At 37.2% G+C, this 22,833-nt stretch overlaps 1 protein-coding gene across 1 annotated transcript in view; it reads right to left on the bottom strand.

The window, feature by feature from the left end:
* The window catches only part of UBR3 (ubiquitin protein ligase E3 component n-recognin 3), a gene marked incomplete at its 5' end in the record, with an annotated part of 108,858 nt that overhangs the window by 72,807 nt on the left and 13,218 nt on the right, over window positions 1–22,833 (bottom strand). The window contains 9 exons of the mRNA XM_084265134.1: window positions 712–845; window positions 1,622–1,801; window positions 5,307–5,535; window positions 10,683–10,813; window positions 14,570–14,636; window positions 19,112–19,155; window positions 19,745–19,894; window positions 21,332–21,490; window positions 21,894–22,033. Of these exons, the coding sequence (XP_084121260.1) occupies window positions 712–845; window positions 1,622–1,801; window positions 5,307–5,535; window positions 10,683–10,813; window positions 14,570–14,636; window positions 19,112–19,155; window positions 19,745–19,894; window positions 21,332–21,490; window positions 21,894–22,033 (1,234 nt within the window). The remainder of the gene's footprint in view (window positions 1–711; window positions 846–1,621; window positions 1,802–5,306; window positions 5,536–10,682; window positions 10,814–14,569; window positions 14,637–19,111; window positions 19,156–19,744; window positions 19,895–21,331; window positions 21,491–21,893; window positions 22,034–22,833) is intronic.

Below are 22,833 nucleotides of genomic sequence, written 5' to 3'. Positions count from 1 at the left end.
CCCTCTCCTCTGGGATGTCAGCCACAATCTTTTCCCACCCATCAGGTTTCACTGAACAAGTACAAAAATTAAGCTATGAGATTTCTGAAACTCTTTCAGATTTACTGAAAAAAACCAAACCATGTAAATATAGGGGTGAAAACATGACTGACACCAACAGTAAAGCAAGGAATCATACAGACTTTAACAAAAGGTAGACCTTCCCATCCCTAAGCTAAAAAGAAAGTAACACTTCAAAACAGCAACGACTCTGTTCTAGTTAGAAGACCCTGACACGTCAGAATCGAAGAGACTTTCACCTCAGGCTGTCTGTAAAACACCACATAACTGCACCACTCTCCCCATCTAATGAAGTGTCTATTTGTAGACACAATCAATTTTATCATCTTTCACTTAACACAGGCAGAATGACTCAAAGACGTTTAGCCAGTTCTTCAATAGATTAGAAGTTATTCCATATGTACAGTCATATGACTGTAAACATCCCAGAGTGTTGTCCCCAGTTCTGGAGACTAAACTAGGTAACAAGCGTGTATTCTATACTCACTACATACAGAATCTGAGTTGATCACAGTTTTATGCATTTGTTAGACAAAGACAGCAAAAACCAAGTCTTTTCAAACACAAATCAGACTGACTTTTCAGATTTGAGAACTCTAGAATAAACGATGAATAAAACCAAGAATGATGACAGCGAAATGTCAGCCTTACCCTAACTTTGCAGTGCGACAGAAGACCCCACATAGGCTGGGCACAGGCTTCCAGCTCAGCAGCAAAGGCAGCGTAGTATGTCTGTGATTCAAACTCCACATGCTCATTTAATTCTCGTTTATTTAAATTCATACCTGCAAAGATTTAAGCAGAGTTATACAACCAAATATTTCATTAGGACTCGTGAAATGGAATGCAGTATGTTTAGTGTTACACATTCACGCACCTATTAAGGCAAAAACCCACAAACCAATCTTACATAGGAGCAGAATAATAAATAAAATGTGAGAATAAGCACCAATGTTTGAACAGACAAAGGCCAGAAAAGAGCAATAGTTCTAGACTGGGTAGTAACTGCAAACTTTGCTGTTCAGGTGACGTTAATATGGACATCAGCCCTTCTACTTTGAACCTCACCTAATCAGTGAAAACGCCTGGATGGAAAATATCTGGTCCTCTTTCTAGGCAGAAAGTTTATCAGTATTAGATAGTTCATGAATTTAAAATACTTTTTAAATAATAAAGTAGTTTCTTTACAGCAACACTCAGAAAAAGATCCAGGTTTATTGTATTAATTTACCCAGTATTTCAATTTAGAACTTCACCAGTAAAACCCTTCTAGCACAAGTTATGATTTGCAATTTAAGCACAACTTGAGAATTCTGGCACCAGAAGTCTCAGTGAAGTGTGATGCAACTGCACTTTAACTAGTCCACACAAGACAAAGATCCATGAGATCATTTTCAAATCTACCTGTTATTCTGAATATACTGTTCCCTTCCAGGAGTACAGATTTATGAGAACACTAATGAATCCAACATTTACATAGAGCAGCGGAAGGATTTTGCTGCTCTGAAAACCAAGCTGTCTTAACATTCTTGGGTTAGTACTACTTAGGAAAGTCACATACCTTGAAAGAACGATACAAAATTCATCCATGTTACCAACAGACCGTGATCTTCCAAAAATTTCTTCGCCACACTTTGGTGTGAAAGTATGTTTATAAAGTCACTAACAAGGGGCCAGTAAGTATTATTCTTCAGTAGTGCTTCCCCACAATTCACCACAACATGTAAACTATTTTCTTCATCTAGATTTAAAAAATGAAAAGAAAAAAAGTAATACTTTTTATTTCTTCTTGTAACTAGGATTTACTGTACTGCTGCAATCACAGAGACAGAGAGAGAACTGCAGAAAAGATGAATAGTTATTTTGTGGTACCTGAGGCTGCTCTCTCATCACAGCCTTAACACAGATCCCACTCAGTAGGAGGCACACATACTTCTAACAATATTGCAACCTTTGAAAAGCAGTGTATTAGTAAAACAATCACAGGTATACCTTTTCTGAATGCTATCAAGAAATATAAAAAGACCAAACAATATAATTTCTATTATGAACATCTGAAATTGATTTTGAATTTGATGCACGTCCAACATGCAATCTACCTTACAGCATGCAAACAGGAATCTGGTGATCAAAACCTACACTGCACGCTGAGATGGACAGCAGTGAAAAGCATTTCTGCTCTGAATCTGGGACAGAGAGAGGGATTATGCAACCTTCCTGAGACTAGGGCAGGAGAGGGTTCCCAGAAGGGGAGAAGAAATCGGAGTGGAGGGGGTGGGTAGTGGGAGAAGTGTTAGAAGTCTCCTCCCCAGACCACAGAAGTACATCCTCTACAGCGGTCAAATAAATCTCTTTATTTGACTTTCATCAGAGGGACTCCTGGAAGACCTGAAGGGAAACAGGACTGGTCCTGGATTCACAGCTCAAGGGAAGTGACTTCCAGCACCCACCTGTCAGTTGTAATTAATAAAGAAAATAATGCCTCTGATGCTCACCGTTGTGGATGGCTCTTGTCCAGTTCAAATGCACTGAAGGACCCTGGTAGTTACCCTTTACACAGTGTAAGGGTCATAAGCAGTGTGACACAGTCACAGCTAAAAAGACACTGTCATTAAGAGTCTCCAGCTGATGAGGGATATCTGCATCTGGAATGGATCCCTTTGGTATATATGTAAGCTTTTTTTTTCCCCTTTGTTCTAACTACTGAAGAAAATGTTACTTTTCTTTTTTACTCTGAGGTTATTTTGTTGGCTTATTTATACCAGGGAAAAATGTAGTCTATCAACCAGTTTTCTAACTTGAAGTCATACAATATTTTGATCTTGACGAGTTCTACTTCCTAAAACACAACACACCCAGAAAACCAAATCAAATTTCATCCTGAAAAATACGCTGCTTGAATTGTACATGACTACGAACATATACCTTCTTATTACCATAAGGTAATACAGAGCTCCATCTCTTAAGACTCCTATCTATTACCCTGAAGCACTGGAAGGAGCAGGAAGCCAGAAGTGCTCTGTGGAGCTTCTCAAACTTCTCTGCCACAGTTGATCAAATACTCTTTAATCTCTCTCTCTTGTTATCGGGTACATCTGCGAAGAAAAAAGCTAGGTCTTGTTGCTGAGCTGCCTGGCTCCCATATGCTCACACAGGATAACATCTCAGCTGAATGCACTGAAGGACTTTGCAAAGAGCCAGCAATTAATTACATGTTGCTGATTCTCTGCCCCAGTACATACTAGTCAAATCCAGAGTTACTTCAAATAGGCAGTAGCACTGTTTCTTATTGAGAGTACTCTATAAGCCAGGGTTAAGGTAAGGTTATTCAAAGAGGTTTGGATTTTTTTAAAGGATCAATCTCTACCAAAACACTTTCCTTGGGATATAAATTCTCCCATGAAAAGTTCAGTAGGATGAAAATGCTCATAGAGAGGAAAAAGGTCTCTATGAACATAGGGACATAAATCTTCCTACGGAACCAGTTTGATCATCTGCACCTGTATTTCTCTTTCTCTTCCTTTCACACCACACATGAGAGAGGTAAGCTGAATTAGTAACGCTGTCCAAGGTGGTATCAACATAGATCCTGTGTCAACTCCGATGGCAACTAGGAGCTGTGAGCAAACCAAACCAAGCGTGCCTTAGCAGATAGAACTCCTGCTCCGTGTTCTCCTTGCTTCTCTCCAGTATTTTTTCTCCATCTATCCACTGGCTGGCTTTGTAAACTCTGTTTCACTCAGACACTACATGACCTACATGTTTGAGAAGAATTCTGTTTGTGCAGCTAGGGCAATTTCTCAAGATACACGAGCAGAGAACTGAAAAAGAAGGCCAGTGAGAATATGAGAGAGAGAAAAAAACCCAAATATTTGATCAAAGGTTTTCTGTCAATTTACAGTATGTTCAACTGCAGTATGCTCATTTCAGCAATGAGGAGGAAATTCTCTGAAAGCACTGAAAGGCACCAGGCAAGTTCCATAATGGGAGTCTTAGCCCAGACCAAACACTGGTGCTGGGGAAAGGAAACAGATCACATCATGTCCTGGGATAGCTGCTCTAGAGTAAGTATTTTCTCACAAATCTATCACAAATACATTTGACTTTATTAACTTACCAGCTCCAGCATGCATAATTAATTACCAGGAAGTTTCTTCGGAGAATGTCTAATCACAGTCACAGCCTTTTTCTATTTGGCTGCAAATTCTTATCCATTACAGAACCTTACTACCATGCTAGCAATATCCCATACTGACCAACAAGTAAAACTCAGATGGAGATTAGAAAGTAGTTTTACATGACAATCCACCAACTTGCATTAGCTTAGCAGAAGCCACTTGATACACAAACTGTTAAAGTTTTAATACTGTAAAGCAATCATGTATTGGAAGTGCAGCTGAATGAGGGCATACTTTATAGCAAGTTGACTGAGGATTTCCCATTTCAGAACAGCCATTCTGTATTAGGCTACAGAGTAGACTCAGAGACAAAAATATACTTTGGACAAGGAAAACTGCAATTTCATGCTGATAGCACTTATTTGGCAGCAGCAACCAGCCTATCTAGAGAGTATTTTCAAATTCAAACTAGGATAAAGAGGGCTGAGAGGTCTGTGGTCTGTTAAGCACACAGAAGGGTGAAAACCAGAAGTCACCACCATTTTCAGATAAGGGCAGGTAAAACAAAGAGGACAGAAACAGGACAGCTCTTCTCACTGGAGAAGTTACAGTAGCTTCAAACAGACATTCTGTCAGCCAAAAAAGCCTCATCAAATTCTTGTATTTACGAAGTATTAAATATTCTCCTCTAATTATATCAAGCTTTATTAAAGCAATCTCAGGTAAGGAAAATTAAAACAGTTTTAAATACTTAAAATATTTTATAAATAAAAATATTTTCAAAGTATTTTGCAAAGACCTCAATTTGCATATACAATGTCTTATTGAAATGTGCTTCACAAATAGTGTTTACACATTTTACCCAACAAATAAAGTATCTGCAAGATAATTTTCCATATTCTAAAATATATAACATTCCTACAAAAGAAAACCCTGCAAACCATCAAGCAGACCATCAGTACCTCTCTTGATAACTATCTTTACATTTCTATGAAATTTCAAGACTCAGTCTCCACCATGTATTGCTATGCATTCTTGGTAAGCGGTTACAGGGTGGATTGACTACTAAAGAGATTTCTTCAATAATCAATTTATTACCCATGGAAGCAAGCAAGCAAATCAACCTACCTTGCAATTCACTTTTAATAAGGCAACTTTCCATCATATATAACAGAACAGTGACCATAATGTCCAGTAGCTGACATTCTTCTGTTACTTGGCGTGCTAGTTCTTCATTGCTGAACAACTGAACACTGATATGCACAATTCTATTAGACATTGTGTCTGATTCATGGCTTTTCTTCAGTGTTTTCATAATAAAAGCATAATGCTGAACAAAAGTTTTGGTAAAAGCAATCTGCAAGTTATAAAGAAATTTTCATGTTAAAAAGTACCACACAGATTTCTTTCATTATAAAATATTCCTTTACAAAAGTACAATCAACATATCTTAGGAAACACCAGTTGCCATGACAAACAAAAAGTGATCATCTTACTGTCCCATGTCTAGTTTCTAGAAGCAGTTAACATAAAGAGACTTATATAGAGTTAACCTATGCCTTCAATTTTATTACCTTATCCCAAAATGCAATCCTCTCATTCTATACTTTCCACATTAAAAAACCCAGTAACAACACAACCCAGAAATGTTGAAACAAGTGATATAAGCATACCTGTAGTAGTAGTAAAGTTCTAATGATTCATTTATCCAAAAATTTTACATACTAAAATAGGGACTAATGTCTCAGAATGATACACTATGAGCAGTAAGATTAGTGGTGCCCAATAACCTGGCCTTAATTTATCACTTGTACTCACCTACCCATAGAGTAAGGTTCTCATTCATCTGTTGAGGATGTCATTTCAAGAATGAAATTCATCTGCTATCATAACATCCTCTATTTTATAATAAATTTTTAGCACCTTCTCCTCAATAATTGAAGTCATTAGGAAACTTTACTATTCTTCATATAAATAGGATTTTTTAAACCAGATCAGTATTTAAATGCATTGCTACACATACATATAAATTTTAGTACAATTTCTTATCCCACTCCGTTAGCCTCAAATTGCATTGTAAACCAACCTTCTTGATGGCATGTGCATATATCTGCCAGCTTTTAAATCACTTCTCAGTACTTTAAGTTCTGAATTAACACCATCTGGACTTGCTTGGCTTAGTAAGAAGAGATAATACGAGCTCTGTAATGATGAACATTTTCAGCTCAAAATCTAAAATCCCCTGTCTATTCCTTCTGGAAGTATTAATCTTTCATAAGCATAAAATTAGAGATTTTGCAACCACCCTGAGGCAGCTGTATTTTCACCAGACTCTACACAAATCACTACTTCATTTTACCTACCTCAGATTCAGTGCTCCCCTATTTTTATTATAGCACTACCATGTTATTCTCATACAGAAAATATTTCAAAGACCATCACAATGCCATAACTCTGCTGTTGGGCAGAACAACTGCTACTACTTCAGGCAACTATCCTCAAAAATAAAGTTGCTCATGCAAAAAAAATGGATCAGGGTGGGGATGAGAACAGCACTGTGGGAAACATAAAACAACTGTTTAACTTGCCTTCCTTTAGCTGGTCCACAATGACAAAAACTTGTATAATAACTGAAAAGTGTCTTCTACATACAGTGCCCAGCACAATGGCAACTGTTTTCAGCTAAAGCCTTTTTGGAAGAACATATTCACAATACTTGTGCAGAGTTAACACAGTACCATTCTTGTACTCTTAAGGCAGAACAACCTATCATATAATTCCCTTTAAATTAAAGCTTGCTACAACTTTAATCATTGGTAACAAAACTTTCAACAAACATCAAGATATCTACACTACTAATATTAAGTATCAGAGAGAAATCACACACGTCTGATATTTTAAGAAGTTAGTACATTAATGCTGCTAGTAAAAAAAAAAAAGTGTAATTTGTTTACAAATTACTTCTTCACATTCTATTATGTTTAAATAGAAATCTCAGGTTCTTTTTTTTTCCCACAGCACTCAAGCCAAGTTGATTGCAAAAACACGGTCCTCCTCTAAAGATAGATTTTGGATTTTTTATGTATTTACTTTAAATTAAAATCAGCAAACATCAGAACTTTCTGTGCCTCACAGCTACAAAAATTAATTTCTGAAAGTACTGCAGATTCACTATCAAGACACTACTATAGAGATGCTATAATATACTTAAATAAAGACAAGACATAAGCTTGACACTTACATTCACTTGGAAGATAAACACACACAACCCTTTCCAATTTTGAAAAGAAGAAACTAAGCTTTTTTTCTAGAAGTTAAAATACTTAAATATTGTGGTAAACTGCAGTGTGTGTATAAAAACGGACATAGTAGGTCAAATCAATCCATCCATCTCAGTATTCCGTCTTTAGTGGCCAAAGCTGTATACACAACTAAGGAAAAACATAGAATGGAGCAAGAATGCAGATAATAGGATAATATTTATGCAGCTTCCAACCATTTGCAAGAAGTGGCTTCCTAAGACAGGAATGTTTTCTGTATATTTACCTTCACTGACTTACTCTCTATTATCTTGTGCAGCTTGTAAATGTCTAGATTATGTAAAAACAAATTTAATTTTTTCACCTGGCCCTTCCTCTTGATGGTCCCTAAACAAACCCAGAACTTTTAGGACAGTATCAACTCTGTTTTTCAGTTAAAATTTGCATCTCCCACGTTTGTTTTCAACACAAAGAGAAAGACAGCTCTGCCAAGTGACAGTGTGCTAGAATTAAGTTTCCGATAGAAAAACTGTTCTACAGAATTTATAGAACAGCAAATCCAGGGGTCAGAGAAGTCCTGTTGCTGTAATAACTGTCCCAACATCACCACAGGAGGTGCCTGACAAGGCACAGCATTAGTTATGTTTTTTGATTCATTATCTCTACTAGATGCTTTTCATTGCTCTACTTCCAATATTCCAGGTTTCGGCAAAGCTCTGCTCTTGGATGATTTACACTCTTCCATCATGTTCCTGTTTATTGCTAAACCCTTCTTTGTCTTCTCCTTGGTCAGATGAAGGACAGCCCTATTTCTCTGGCCTTTTGCTTTTCTTCTTGCAGAAACCTTGTCCACGCTATAATGCCTCTAAGTTCTTGAAAGATCCAGTAAATTTTTCTTGGTTTGTTTTTTTCTTCCTTCATTTGTAAGTCTTCCAACCTCCAAATGTCATGGAGTGCTCGAAGGGATGTCTCAGGCACAAATCCTGTAAGGCAAAAGACCACACTTTGTTGTTCTGTTTCTGTAATATGCAAAAGTGGGGTGTGTGGGGAGAGCTAATTAACCCAGGCTTTCAGAGCACCCCTCTCAACACCTCTTTTCAATATTGGGAAATACTAAAAGGGAAGTTTGTGTTCCTACTTAGAAATAAATCCATGCAACAGAGTGTGGGCAGCTCACTGACTGCTGCATAGGGCATGGCAGATTCAGTCAGCTCTACTACTTCTATGCTGAAGGTCAGAGATTTCAACAATTTCAGAGCACACACAGATAAGCCAACTCTGTGCTCACTCGCTTTAACAGAACACCAGTTCAGCTGAGTTCTGCTCATTTAACGAGCTAAATCAGCTCTCAAAGAATCAGACAAATCGCACAGTGGCAGAGATGGAAAAAAACAAGACAGTGTATGTGCTATAGATGGGATGTATAGATGGGATGGGAGAAAGTAGCAGAAAGCTGGGAGATCCCTTGGTACAGGTTATATCCTTACAGGTGTTCCAACTGTTTGAGAATGCAACAGGATTAAACAGCAAAGAAGCTTTTCCTTCATAAAAGCTAACTGGAAGCTTGAAAGAAAAAACATTCTCCTAATTCATCCCAAAACAGCATGTTCTCTCTGTATACATGTAAAAGGCAGAGCCAATTCTTGTAAATAAGCCACAATCCTCATCGACATATTTACAATTCATGCATCATTGACACAGTTTTGCAACAAAGCCCAGGTATCTTGTGAAAGAATAGTTACTGCTTCCATAGTATTATCTGTGATCCATTGCCTGCTCTGAGTTTCCTTACTACTGAGAAAATACATTTTAGACAATCACAGTAATTACACTAAGTACAGAATCCAAAGGATTTCAAATACTTAGGATTTGTGCTAGTAATAAATTTGTACATAGGAATTCACTGTTTCATCAAGCACAATATAAAATTGGTAACAAAACCAAACCAAAACAAAAAGAAACCTTAAAAAAATCTGAACATAGAGTATTGGTTGGTAGAAGATGGATTATTTCCAGATAAAGGTGGCAGACTGTATAGAAACCAAATATACCATGGTCTCCATTCATAGAAAAGAAATACTATAAATACAGTGAAGAAAGCCACTGAAGACTGTGGCTTGTTGTCAAAGGGAAAAAGAAGGTAAACTTAACAACACTTACCAGATTCCTCTGAATGCTGCTAGTAGTTGGGTGTATTCACAGGCAGGAGTTTAGCAGGCAATGGATCAGGAGAACTGGATGTCCAAATGTCAAGAAGAATTCAGGCAGCGAATCATCAGTCAAGTCCTCATGTACTAGCTGCACCTGAGACCAAGATGAATCTATGCTGGCATCCCAAATCAAAATGGTGTCTTGACATGGGCAGGGTATTGATGAAGGCCCATAGATTAGCTTTTTCTTCCTTTCAAGTTATCTTCATGTTCTTTGCTTTGATACAGCGAGGTTTTAAGGGTCACAAATACAGGCTGGTCCCATTATAAAAAAAGAGACATTTTTGAAGAAATCTGCATGCCTGGACTTCAGGTTCTTTTGATCTTTGCCTCCCAGAAGGGACTGAGAAGGTCCAAAATATTTGCATGGCTCAAAGGTATGACATGATATGATCAGAGCAAAATGTTAAGCCTGATTGCTATGTATACTTGGTCTTGGGAACATGTAGAGCAAACAGCCAAACCTGGCTGCACACCAAGATTTAAAACAGGAAGATGACATCCAGTCTCCACGACTCCATGCCAGGAGACACTTGGTATGGACAACTGCAAAACTCTGTAAGGAAGCACCTGGAAGGCTGCCAAAATCACCTAGGGCATAGCTGCAGCAAAAACATTCACACTGTAATGGCCTATATGGAGAAACCACTGGAATGAAGTCACTGCAATTATTTTAGCAGTCTTACCACACTACAGAATCATTTAGTGCCAATCCCACCTTTTCACTAAAAAAAATCCAATTTACAAATCCAACACATGCAAATATGCACTAACAGCCAGAAAATAAAAAACCAAACCACGAGAACATAATTAATACTGCTGCTCCAAAGTTATCTACCTTGGTTTGTCCACAACCCTATTCAAATACTATGCACTTTAGACTTTCTAACAAAGTACTGAAAACAAGGTAAAAGATCTGCATTATTTTACTGATCATTATTCAAATACAAACATATGTGGTTTCATACAATGCATAATACCCATTAAGTATGTGAATAAGAAAAGAGAAAGTTTGAATGAAGTAAGGCATGTACCTTATAATCTTGATCTGGCAGCATGTTGAGTAAGAAAGTTACCATCTTCTGTGGAAACTCATACTTTATTGTCCAAAATAGCAATTCTTCTAGAAAACATTTATGCTTCAAAACGTCCATGATAGATTGATCTGCATAAAAGGTTGGAGGAGGGGATGTGTAATGTAATAATTATTAAAACTGAAAACACTGAGTCCAGTTGCACTGTCTTATATAAAACTCAGTAACAAAAACTTAAGAACATCTTAGTGGACTCTGTAAATTATGGGTTTTTTTTCAAAAACACTAGGAAAATGAACATGGCCAACGCTGCGGTGTCAGATTCTGTAATAATAAAAAGGACCTGCAGAGAAGTCAATGAAAGTTTTTAGTACAATACTATCACACAGAACAGTCTTCATTGATTGCATTGAATTGTTATCACCTTACTGTAGTAGCTCCCTGATTGTAATGAATCACGGCAATTTGCAAAATATTTAGACAGTCACTTAACTGAAACCATTAATGCAGACTACTACTCAGCTGAAGTTAAAATAGCAAAACAACAAAATGCATTTTATGATTTAGTGATGAGTTTCTATCACCTTAGAACACGTTCTATTTACAAAGCTCTAAACAAGTTAAATAGCAGGAATAATGTATCATTATTCTTTTTTTTTAAAGCAATGTATGTACTGACTGACCAACCACAAAGCTGTTGTTGGGTTTTGCTATTATAAAAAAATACCATAATCAGGCACTAGCTCCTGAAGGTCCCAGAAGAGACAGACTTATCTTTCCCTGTTCAACTCCTCTCCATTCACTTTCCCCCCTTACACGTGCCGACAATACAGCCCTGTGCGGTACCCACATAAAGAACCAAGTCATCTTTCCACTGTCAGCTACATTTTCAAGTAGATCAGTTTCCTGATTGTAAAACTGCACAAACTGACCACTGCTAGGATGGAACTGTGGCTTGACAGAGCATAAACCGTATTAACTCCATTTAAAAAAAAGGCTGACATATGAAACCTTTCTATCATTCTTCAAGATATTATTTATTACTTAAAACGACAGCAGTTATTATTCACTCTCATAACATAGAAGGACTAAAGAAAATAAGAATAATGCTCCTTTGTACCTAGAAATGAACTAGACCTGAGGATGCAAAATCCTAGACTCCACTGGGACTGTATGAAGTATTCCCACCACGTTATCTGGCCTTCAAGACTTGTCTCTTCGCTGGCCTTCAAGACTTGTCTCTTCACTGATACATGACAGCTTTAGGAACTGTACTGGATAGCTTTGTGCCTACCCTATCCTAAGCAGGACAGCCATTTGTACTTTTCTGAAGCAGGAACTATCTTCATTTTCCACCATTATCAAAAGTCAGAGTTCCCCAATCAAGCAACCAATCAGCCCAAAACATCTCAGGAATTGCAAAAGATCATGAGAAATCATGAATAATGTAATTTCAGGGATCTCCTCAAGACTCTAGCAAGCCACACAAAGACAAGAATATGTTTTATTCAACATAGTCTACAAGCATTGAAATAAAAAATAAATTACCATCACAGAGTCAGGAAAGATGCTTTAATATTAAAATATATTGCAAAGCATTACACATCACCTACTGTGGTCAACGTGTGATGATCATTTATATTCTCTTCCTTGTCTCTTGTTAAGAAATTGCACATGTGATTCTACTGCCCATGAAAGCTTGGTAGCCATGCAGACTGAAGTCCTCTGTCCACTGAGCAGACAGTGCCAAACGCCCACAAGTGAAAACACCAGGCATAGGTACAAGTGACACAACACCTTGTCCACCTTATCTGAAGCACAGCTTTCTCTAACACGTATGAAATTCAACAGTACGTATCAAATTCTTCATACAGCAGTTTCAGGCAGGGAGGGAAGAATATATATCCACTTATACCTGCTACAGAATTTAAGTAGGCAGAATGCTTTTACCCAATTTGGAAAATTTGTCAAGAACACTGGGACTAACGTTCCCACTCTTAAAAGCACCACTTGATTTTAAATTTGTTTCAACAAAGGAGAAAAGTATAGTGCCTGTGGGTTTAAATTTTTCTTAAACATCAAGTATTTAAGATGGATGCAGGTTTTAAAACACAGTAAAAATAAAAATTCTTTCAATACTCAGTCCCATACCTGTATCAGCAAATGTCAGTATAAACACTGTATGTTCTTCAAAGAAATCTTTCTTCTCTTTCCTAGTGTCACAAAAGATCCCATAGACTGTTTTGAACATCTCTCTGGAATATGAGTCTTGGCATTCCAAGATACCCCCAGTATCTAAATAAACCTCTATGAAGACAGTGTCACTAAAGACCTAGGATGGGACAGGGAGTCTGCTTATATGGAAAAGGTAAATCTGTTTTTATTCAATACTCAGTTTTCTAAAATTTTCTTTTCATACTCTTATTTTATACCCTATTGGACATAAAATATGAATACTGAAAACTTCAGAAAACTATTCAATATTTAATAAAAACAGATACTTACCCTTCCCCCATTGGCAGACTCCCTCCTCTGGGGCTGATATTAGGAGCTATCAACACCATGAGCACAGTCCATGTTGGGATGCCTCAGAGGGGGAAGACTACAACCCTGGGGGGAAATGAAATGTTGAATTAAAGTACCACTTTTCCTGAAATGTCACTGCTGATATGGTTTTCACATCTGTCAGCCTCTCAGCCTGACCTCACTCCATGCCCATTTACCATCATCAATTATTACACATCAGAAAACCAGCATTTTTTTCTTGCCGTACTCTAACTTATCTTAGACAACCAAACAGCCTCTAAAACTCAAGTAAGAGAGCATCTCTTGTATGCCTGTAAGTTTCCTGCATGTCTTCTTCCACATTATTCTCTGCCATAATCTTTAACACACCATTTCTAAGATCACCTCCTAACACCGCCAATGCCAAAACGTTTAGTTCTCCACTTTTCCAGCTTCACATTTTTCCCCTTTAATGTGAGGCCATCCATCTTACTTTTCCACACTCCTCACAACACCTTCATACCTTTTTACTGACTTCACGAACTCCTGCATTTCAAATTCAAATTCCAAACCTTCACTCCAAAGCCTTTCCAGAAATTTTATTCCAACTGTCACCGGTTTTGCACCCAAATGTTCTTTCCTCAGGGCTTCCAATTTCTTTATTGCTTCCTCTGTCAGACTACTCAGTCATACTTAAAAACCAACAACAAAAGGCGTTTTTTATTTCATAATAAGAGTTTAAATGAAACTTTTTTAGCACAAAACCATGTCAAGGATAAAGCACAGGATAGGGTTAACTTGTCTCTAGCCTGTGCTCATTCTTGAATTAAAACTTGCACTGATCTCCATGCAAGTGTTGCTCATGTTGGGACTAAAAGTGCACATAGGACTAATTACAATCTAAGAAAATAATAGAGTGGCTTCAAAGGGGACTTCATTCAAGTATATTCTCTTAAATATTACTAGAACAGTATAGAAAGACCAACCAGAACCAGAGGGAATCACTGCCTGGCTAAAACACAACCAATACTGTACAGCGGCACTAATGAAAGAAACCTGTTAAGAACAAACACACCAAACGCTCCCCAAGCTGTATTGCAACCCTGCCAGCCACACAGTAAAAAATGGGATGAATTTTTAGAGGTTAACTTATGGCATGAAAGTGACAAAATGACTGGTCACAGTGGTACTTACTCAAGGGAAATCAAAGTTGCCAATTACCGCAATTTCTCTTGCCTTTTTTTTTTCCCCAGGTTTTGCTGTATTTAATACCTGTCACATGCAGCACTACGGTGCTGGGGAAGTGAACCAATATCCCTAGATAAATTTTAAGATAGACACAAAGCAAATATGATAAACTGAGATCAGTACTTTATAAATACCTTTGGTGGTGCTGCTTAGTTTCACCCTCTTGCGCTTGCCCACACCTTGGCTACCATCCTGGTCCTCCTAGGGTAGGGGAAGAGTTTAAAAAATTGATAATCGTATATTTAGAATTTTATTGCCAAGAGATGGTATGCTCCCAAAATTCTGGCTTAACTATCAAGCTAAAACAGAAAAGCCCCAAATATGCTCTCTTACCAGAAAAATACTTTTGCTGTTTAGAGGAACCATGGACTTTGTCCAACTCATTAGAAAAATCACAATTTTTCAAATTGCCTTTTTCCCCTGCAGGCAGCGTTATCCTAGGCAAGTTCAGACATCTTCGTCTATTTAATTAACTTTGTAAGGTTACCTGCTTTGATCTCTCAAACAGATGCCTACAAAAAATGTATAAAGCTGCAAATGTTTTAACTGTTGCATATCCAAGGTTTCACCATTTTCCTCTGTAGTGTCTGGGGTGTTTTATTTCCTTAAAAAAATTCAGCCAACATATTGGCTATTAAATTTGGCAAGTCAGAAAATTAGCCAGACATTCAGTTTTGATCCAAGAATAAAGTATTTTTTGACACCTTTAAGAGGCCAGTTCTAATTGCTAGTTTCCTACAGAATAATGGCAACACTTTATGCAGTCATCTGAAACTTTCAAGGCACTCTGCAAACAAACCAGCAAAGTTCCTAAAATGCAAAGCAGTTAAAAACATCACCACCACTTTACAAAAACTAACACTGGCTATTAAAAAGAGTGTGACATTGCACATTAAATGTGGCATTAAAGATTCTTATTGAATCTAATAAAATGACATATAATTAACACAGATACCTACTGCTAAAAATAAGTAATCAAATATCTACTCATCTTAAGTAAATGCCATTGTCTTATATCCAGACTTCACTGGAATGATGAACCAGCTGGCACTCAATAAGAGACTACCCTTCCTCGGGGAGAAAGATTATTCGTATTTTATATGCAAGGACTGATCAGAAGTACTGTGTTAGTGAAAGGTCTGACTTCTCCTACCCTTTCAGTACCTCCATCTGAAAATTCATTTTAAGGACACTCATTTGAACTCTTGGGTGTCTTGTGGGCTTTGTTAACACATGCTACTTCTGTACTTCAATTAGGAGCCAGTGAGACATTCTCCCCCATGAGAGGGGCCAAGTACTCTAAAGCATGAAATCAAACCTGCTGAGATATTACTGTGAACTGCAGGACCCTGCAATTCAAGTCTCCTGGCCTGAAGAAAATGAATCTAAATTACTGTAGCTAAAAACTTGATAGCTGGAGGCCTCAAGACCTCTTCAGCAGTCTCAGTCAAACCAGAGAGTTCCTAGAGGGTCCTTAACCAGAAAATAATGCATTTGGGTATACAAATTGTGATTAATCTTTTGAGTTCTAGCTCCTACCACCACTGCTCTGTCAAACAAAATGCATTTTCCTTTCCACAGTATGCAAAAAATTTAAACACGTAGCAGTATTCAGTACAACTTTAGAAGTGATTTCACTAAAAAGAGGAAAAATTGAGTGACTTATGAGGATTACTTTCTCGAGAACTTTTTTTTTCCCCCTCAATAATGTTAAGACAGTTGGTTTCCATTGCTTCAGCAAGGTAGGGTTAAAACTTAATGTCAAGTGCAGAAGTTTCAACAGCCTTGAGACAGTGAATGCTAGGTCACATGGTGTCCTGGTTTTAGTCAGGATGGAGTTAATTTCATTTGTAACAGTGGATGAAATGCTGTGTTTGAGAGTAAAATGGGAGTAGTGCTGATAACACCCTGATGTTTCTAGTTGCTGTCAGACAGTCAAGGACTTTCTCAGCTCTTCATGAGAAAGGAGGGGCGAAGCCAGGACAGGTGGCCCAACTGGCCAAAGAGAGTATTCCACGCCAGTTACGTCCTGCCCAGGATATCGGGGGCTGACGGGAGGAAGGCCTAGGGCGGCTCCGGGACGCGCGGTGCTTGGGGGACGGTCGGGTTCTGGGACGGCTCTGGGTGGCACGGCCTGAGTTGTGTGGTTTGGTGAGAAACTGCATTGTGTATCAACAGCTTCATATATTTTGCTTTGAAGTCCTGTTAGTATTGTTACATTGTATCTTTCTGTTATCTTAGTAAACTATCCTTATCCCAACCCACGGGCCTCTTAATTTCTTGATCTTGGGGTTATTTGCCCCTTTCTCTTCCTTTTTTCCCTTCCCTTACTTCTCACCCCCCTTCCCTCTTCCCTTTAACCTGCTCTTTTCCTTAAAGGAGCAGGCAGCTGCGTGGATCTTGGCCCTCAGCCGGGGTGAAACCACGACACATGGTGTCTGCCAAGCCCAGGGACAGAGACTAAGAAAATGAGTCAGCAAATGTAGAACACCCTATTTTACCCATTGGATAAAGCTGTGTAAGTATACTCAGGTAACAGCAAAGATCTATGCAGGTTTAGTTTACATAATAGAATATTTAGCAGTATGCCTAAGGTGTGCCACATTGGTTGTAAATTCAGATTATCAACTTAATATTAGATACTATACACCGCCTTTTTTTTGGTACAATTACATTAAATTGCAATTGGAGTCAGTAACTATAACTGACCAATAAGGCATTCAGTGCCCAATAAACAAGGGCAGCCAAACAGAGATATCCAATACAAAAAAGTTTATTAATCATTGTGGTAAAAGTATCCATGGACTGGGTTTCATTTGACTCCCTGGAACATAAAAACTTCTTAAATAGGAGTAAAGGTTGAGGGAGGAGCTTTTTTTTTGCCCTTTTGCACAAAGGAAAACATGAGGAAGAAAAGCTAATAGAGGAAACTAATGGCAAGTTCTCTCCAAAAATAACACAGGATGGAACACAAACCATCTGAGAAGCACAAGTGAGCCTATACTGTTTCAGGGGCAGGGGAAACATGACAACACAACCCCCAACAAATACCTCACAATACATCCATCCTTCAGATGCATTTTTAATTTAGAACTATCTACTACCATCTACTATTGTAGAAGTGAAAACAAATAATGAACTATGCAAAGCTTTTCAAGCTATTTAGTTCCCTGCTTCTGCTTTGTAATAAAAAAACTGGACTTTATTTTTTTGCCATAACTATTGTATAGCATGATCAAGAAAAATATTATACAATTAAAAATTTTCTAAATACAGATTTCAAAACAGGGTCTGGTTCTTTTCTATAACGTATCTTAATAATGTAATTAACATCTTGAAATTCTGCATATGCTCACATACCTGGAATAAATTTTAATTTAGAAAAATAATATCTGTAGTAGTATAATAAAATACCTACATATATATTTACATCCTGGAGATCAGAAAGAAAAATCTCTGTAGAAAACAGGTATCTTTAACTAGCAAACTACAATGCAGTTGCCATAATTCCACTCTTGTTCATTCTTTTCTAAGGATATTTCTTCCTGATAATTCTCATTAAAAATACATCTCTCTTTCTACATCCCTCTTGGACTTTCCCAAAACAAGTATCAGTAACCAGCAATCTCTCTTCCGACTCTTAACAACTTCAGTTTACTCCCTTCTCATCATCACTTTACAGGGGTAAAACAGAAAGAGCATGCTGAGCCATTTTAAGTTTATTTGAAAATGCTACTTGAGGTTCTTAACGCTAACTTGAATTGCTGCCTTCTTTCACAGGACCTCCACAGTCTGGGGTTTGGGTTTTTTTGGTGTCTGTTTGTTTGTCAAGTGATGGTGAAAAACAAAGAAGCGATAGTCTGAAAAATACCAGATTATAAATAGCACTGCTGAAAGCGTAACAGATGCTGCTGTGCTTGTGACAAACATGTCACATAACTGTTTTAGACATACACTAACAATTGTTTTTACTTCAATACATGTTCACATAGAAATCAATGCAAGCAAGAGTCCTATAAAAAAACCTGTAATTTACATTATTTAAAATGTGTTGTACTACCCTACCAGAATGGCTGCTGAGGCTTACTAGCTGAAATTAGGTTTTAAATACTAGGGCAAAACATGAGAATAAATTGATAAAGTAACTGCCAGAATTTAAGTTTCCTCATTAAATTCCATTTACTTCCTACAGCTCAATCTAAAAGGAGATTCCCTCCTTTTTACTCCCACTCAATGTGTTTGGTTAGTAAAGCCAAGTCTACAGATGGGAATTTATCTACAGAAAAATTCTCACTGCTGCTATCACCAGTTCAGCTGGTTTCTCAAGTGCCAAAAACTACTAACACCATTCATAGCATCACATGCCTTAAATTTGCTTTAATCAAATCCAATTTACCTTATAGTGACTTCTGAACTACCTACACAAGTTTCTCCTACATTACTCCATACATTACATAAATTCAACTGAAGCAGTATAGTAAAAATAAGGGGTTTTCAAGTCATCCTTAGTAAATCAAAAGCATGAGATCTATTCCTATGTGCCTCCATTATTTCTAATTATTAAAATGAAAAGACTCTGTGGTAGACAGAGTTAAGGTTTGTGGGATTTGACTGCAAGCATTCTCTCAATTTAATATTCCGTTGCAGTTTATTACAGGCTTTAAAAACAGTCTCACCTCATCTGAAGAATCCCCTTGTCCTGCTGTTGCCGTAGCACCTGCTAAACCTTTTGAAATAAAAAAATTCAGAGATTCCTTTCATAAGTCTTACACTGAAAAGAGAGTACTTTACGATATTTAATGAGCCAGTATGAAATGAAACACTACATTAACTTTCTTTAAAAGATACACAGCAGAGGACTGAGAAGTTGGAGTAAGATTTCCAAGCAATACAAAGTTAGGGATTTGCAAGCACATTCCATTGCAGAATTTAGAATCTGAGATGTGTTCTTTCACAAATTGCAAAAAACTCTGATGGCCTTTAGGTGAACAAAAAATATCCACAGCACTTTTGTGACTTAGTTGTACTGACAAAATTCCACTACGGGCAATTTCATCTTGCCTACTCAAATTCCACTAATGCTGTGATTGGGAACTGATGATTAGTACATAAGCAACAAAAAGTTAGGATATTTAGCTTTGTTGATAGAATTAAAATGAGTCTTGCAATCTGATGGTGCACTAATTAACAGGTAATTCCTTAAGTTTCATTAAGATTTGTGGTGTGGTGGATTGTTTTTTTTTAAATAAACTAAAATCATTTTATATAAACCCCAGCAATAATCAACTCTGCTTAGAGTATTTTTCTACACAAACCTTGAACTGCTAATGTGCTAGTTCCAGCTCCTTGTTCCTGCATACCACATGCAATTTTATCCTCAGGAAATGCCAGTCCAGAGCCTTTCAAAGCAATGAGGTACTTTTCGTGACTTTTCTTTGCACATGCATTCTCTCCAACACCTTGAACACATACATAAAACAGCATTAAAGTACAACAACAGCTGTTTGGTTCACAGACTTCATATTCTATATAAGCAATCTAAAAAATCATCCAAAATGTGTTAATAATCTGTACGATGATGAGAAGTAGAAACTAAAAAGATTTTCCAACTGATGAACTGAAATCTAAGAGGCCATAAACCTGCTCAGTTTTTCCCTTCCAACACAATGTTTTCTTCACAAAGGTACACTTCATTTCCATTTTACCAGCACTGCCACCATTAATACTACAGGAAAAAAAGGATTTGTTTTGATATTTCAAAACAGTTGGGTTTTGACAGGAAGGACAGGGACCTATGATTCCCAATAGAAAAAACAAAACCAAACAGTAATGATGTCACATATAATTTATAATATTTGCAATTTTTCTTTCAAAGTTCAAGTTTGGACAGCTGCAGTTAATAGAAAATATTCAGAACAATGTAATCATTTCAACTGTTTGATGAAACAAAGTCACACTGCATGCTTGGGATATAAAATTTTCTACAAAGTAACGGACTGGGAAAAAAAAAAGAAACTCACCACATTTGTTATATAAGGAAAAATAATCTTTAGAGGAGCAAATTGTGTCAAGTGCTTAAGGAAAACATAAAAAAAAATGACAACATCTTTTTAGCTGGGCATTCACCTTTTGCATTCAAAGTCAGAAGGCCAAGTTTTGCTGTAAAATCCCTTTCTTGCTTTCCTTATCCAGAAACTGTACCTACTCTGACACACATATTCTCCACGAGTGAGACTGCCTTACTTCCCATTCTCTCCCCACTTCTCTATCTCAGGAAATACATCACATAAAGGAAAAGAGAAGTCATCAAATTTATGTAGTAAGTGGTTTGGGGTTAATAGTGACTACCCAACATTTTTGGATTCGTGGTGATCTGGTACAGGACGGAATAAATAATTGGGGATGAGAAGTGTTGGTTTTGGGGCTGGGGGGTTGTGGGTGTGTAAGAAAAGGCTTTGCACAAAGGTGCAGGATAGACAATGGCCTTTTGCCATTCAGGTCTCCTCTAGTAGCCTCTCTGAGAGCAAATGTCAAAATCAGGTAGACATATTCCACTTTGAATAAGCTTGAATGAGCCTTATTTTGGAAATACTAAGTTGCTGTGTTCACTTCAAAGAAAATGGAATTATTATAACAAGTCTTTTCAAACAATGTATCTTTATACAATTATCTGGAACAGAGAAGATAAGAACAGGGCTCAGTAATAAATGTTTCTAGTCACACCCCAAGCCCACCCTCCTTCTATCAACAACAAAAACTATCCTTAAAAACATGCATTTCTCTGGGTTTTAAAGAGTCAAATAAAAACATGCAGAAACTGAAGTGATAAACAAATCTTGTCTTTTAAGTTTTTCATAACTTGAAAAAATTAATTCTTAGAAATAACACAAACATACCAGAGCTAAGATCTTTGTAGTACTGTTGGCTAGTCAAAACCTGGGTAAGAACTGATCGCATTGCTCCTCCCATTTTGGTCAAGTCTTCTAGAAAGGAAACATGAGGCTCCAAAACCTGGAGGATTTTGTGAAGGTCTTTCTCTGATGGCAAATCAAGAGCTGAAAACCACATAACAAGAACTTCTGGTGTAAATGTACTATAATTTGGCCAAGATCATCACAAGGCAGAACAGCTATGACTACCACAAAGGAAATTAATTTATATGTTCACAATGCTCTGAAATTCACACATACACCTTTCAAATGAATCCCAAATTCATTTTCTGGAAGAGCTCAACACAATGCTAGGTAACCCTTAAAACCTATTTAAGAAGCTCTTCAGCAGAGAACAAAACCAAATTGCCTAGCCAGGCAGTAACTGGGTTATGAAAAGAGGCATAAAATACAATGACATAAACTATAGATAACATTCATGTATTCATGTACTGTGACTTCACAGACTGCAAAGCAAGAGACAGCAGCATGGTAAATTATGCTAGATACATGCAAATGTAAAACATACCAGGCTCATTATATCCCTCTCTTAAGTGCTGAATAAGACTAAAGATGAACTGTGGAAGAACTAATTCTGACATCATCAACAAGTCTTTTGGGACACATGGAACATTTGGATTTGATTTAATCCGGTGTCTTTTACAAAACCTATAAAACAGATGAGAAAAATGTTAGCCAAGCACAGCTCAGCAGAGTTAAGATATACTAAGAAAACCATTACTTTTTCCATTTTTCAGTGAATATATACTTTTACATTAAAGGTGGTGTGAAAATTCTGAAATTCCAACTGCTATGTTCAAAACCATTTTGTTTCTGAGTCCAGAGAATTATAAAGTTGCCAATTTTTCTTTCCTTCTAAAAATGAAATATCTAACACCCCAGTTTCTTCTCATACACATTTGAAGCATCTTCCATTGAACAATCAGAACAACACTGAATTTTTCTTTATCAAGATATACCTCCCAATTTCTAAACAGCCGAAATTAAAATATCTAACTAAAACAGTTCCTCTCCTTTCCATCAAATAATCACAGGCTGGCCTGATTCTTCAAGTCTTCATTCAGACAGTGACTTCTGACATTAATAAACACAATTTTCAAAGGCATAAGAGTTTCCAGGATCAGTATTTATTTTAAAAGGTATAGCAATGAAGACTTACTTAGGAAAGGATGATAGAAAGACCCTGCAAAAATTGTTTCATTTAAAAAGAAGAGAAAACATTTATTTTCTGAAGAATTCCTTTATGGTAGTAGTTGAGGCTTGGCTAATGCACAATGACATGAGGTTGAGCCAAACCCCATTAGAGCAGACAGAATGATTTCCCACTGACTTAACATAAGCCTGACTCAAGAGCCACTGAATAGCTCTCTGCTCCCAATCTATTTCTGGAAAGAACATTTGCCAACCTCAAAGACTTACTTACCTATGTCAAAAAAGAAGCTAACAAG

Source organism: Gallinula chloropus (genome assembly GCF_964237585.1).
Source record: "Gallinula chloropus genome assembly, chromosome: 5".
Lineage (NCBI taxonomy): Eukaryota > Metazoa > Chordata > Aves > Gruiformes > Rallidae > Gallinula > Gallinula chloropus.
Note: the sequence above shows the minus strand (reverse complement) of the source record. Positions and strands in the feature narration are given on the sequence as shown.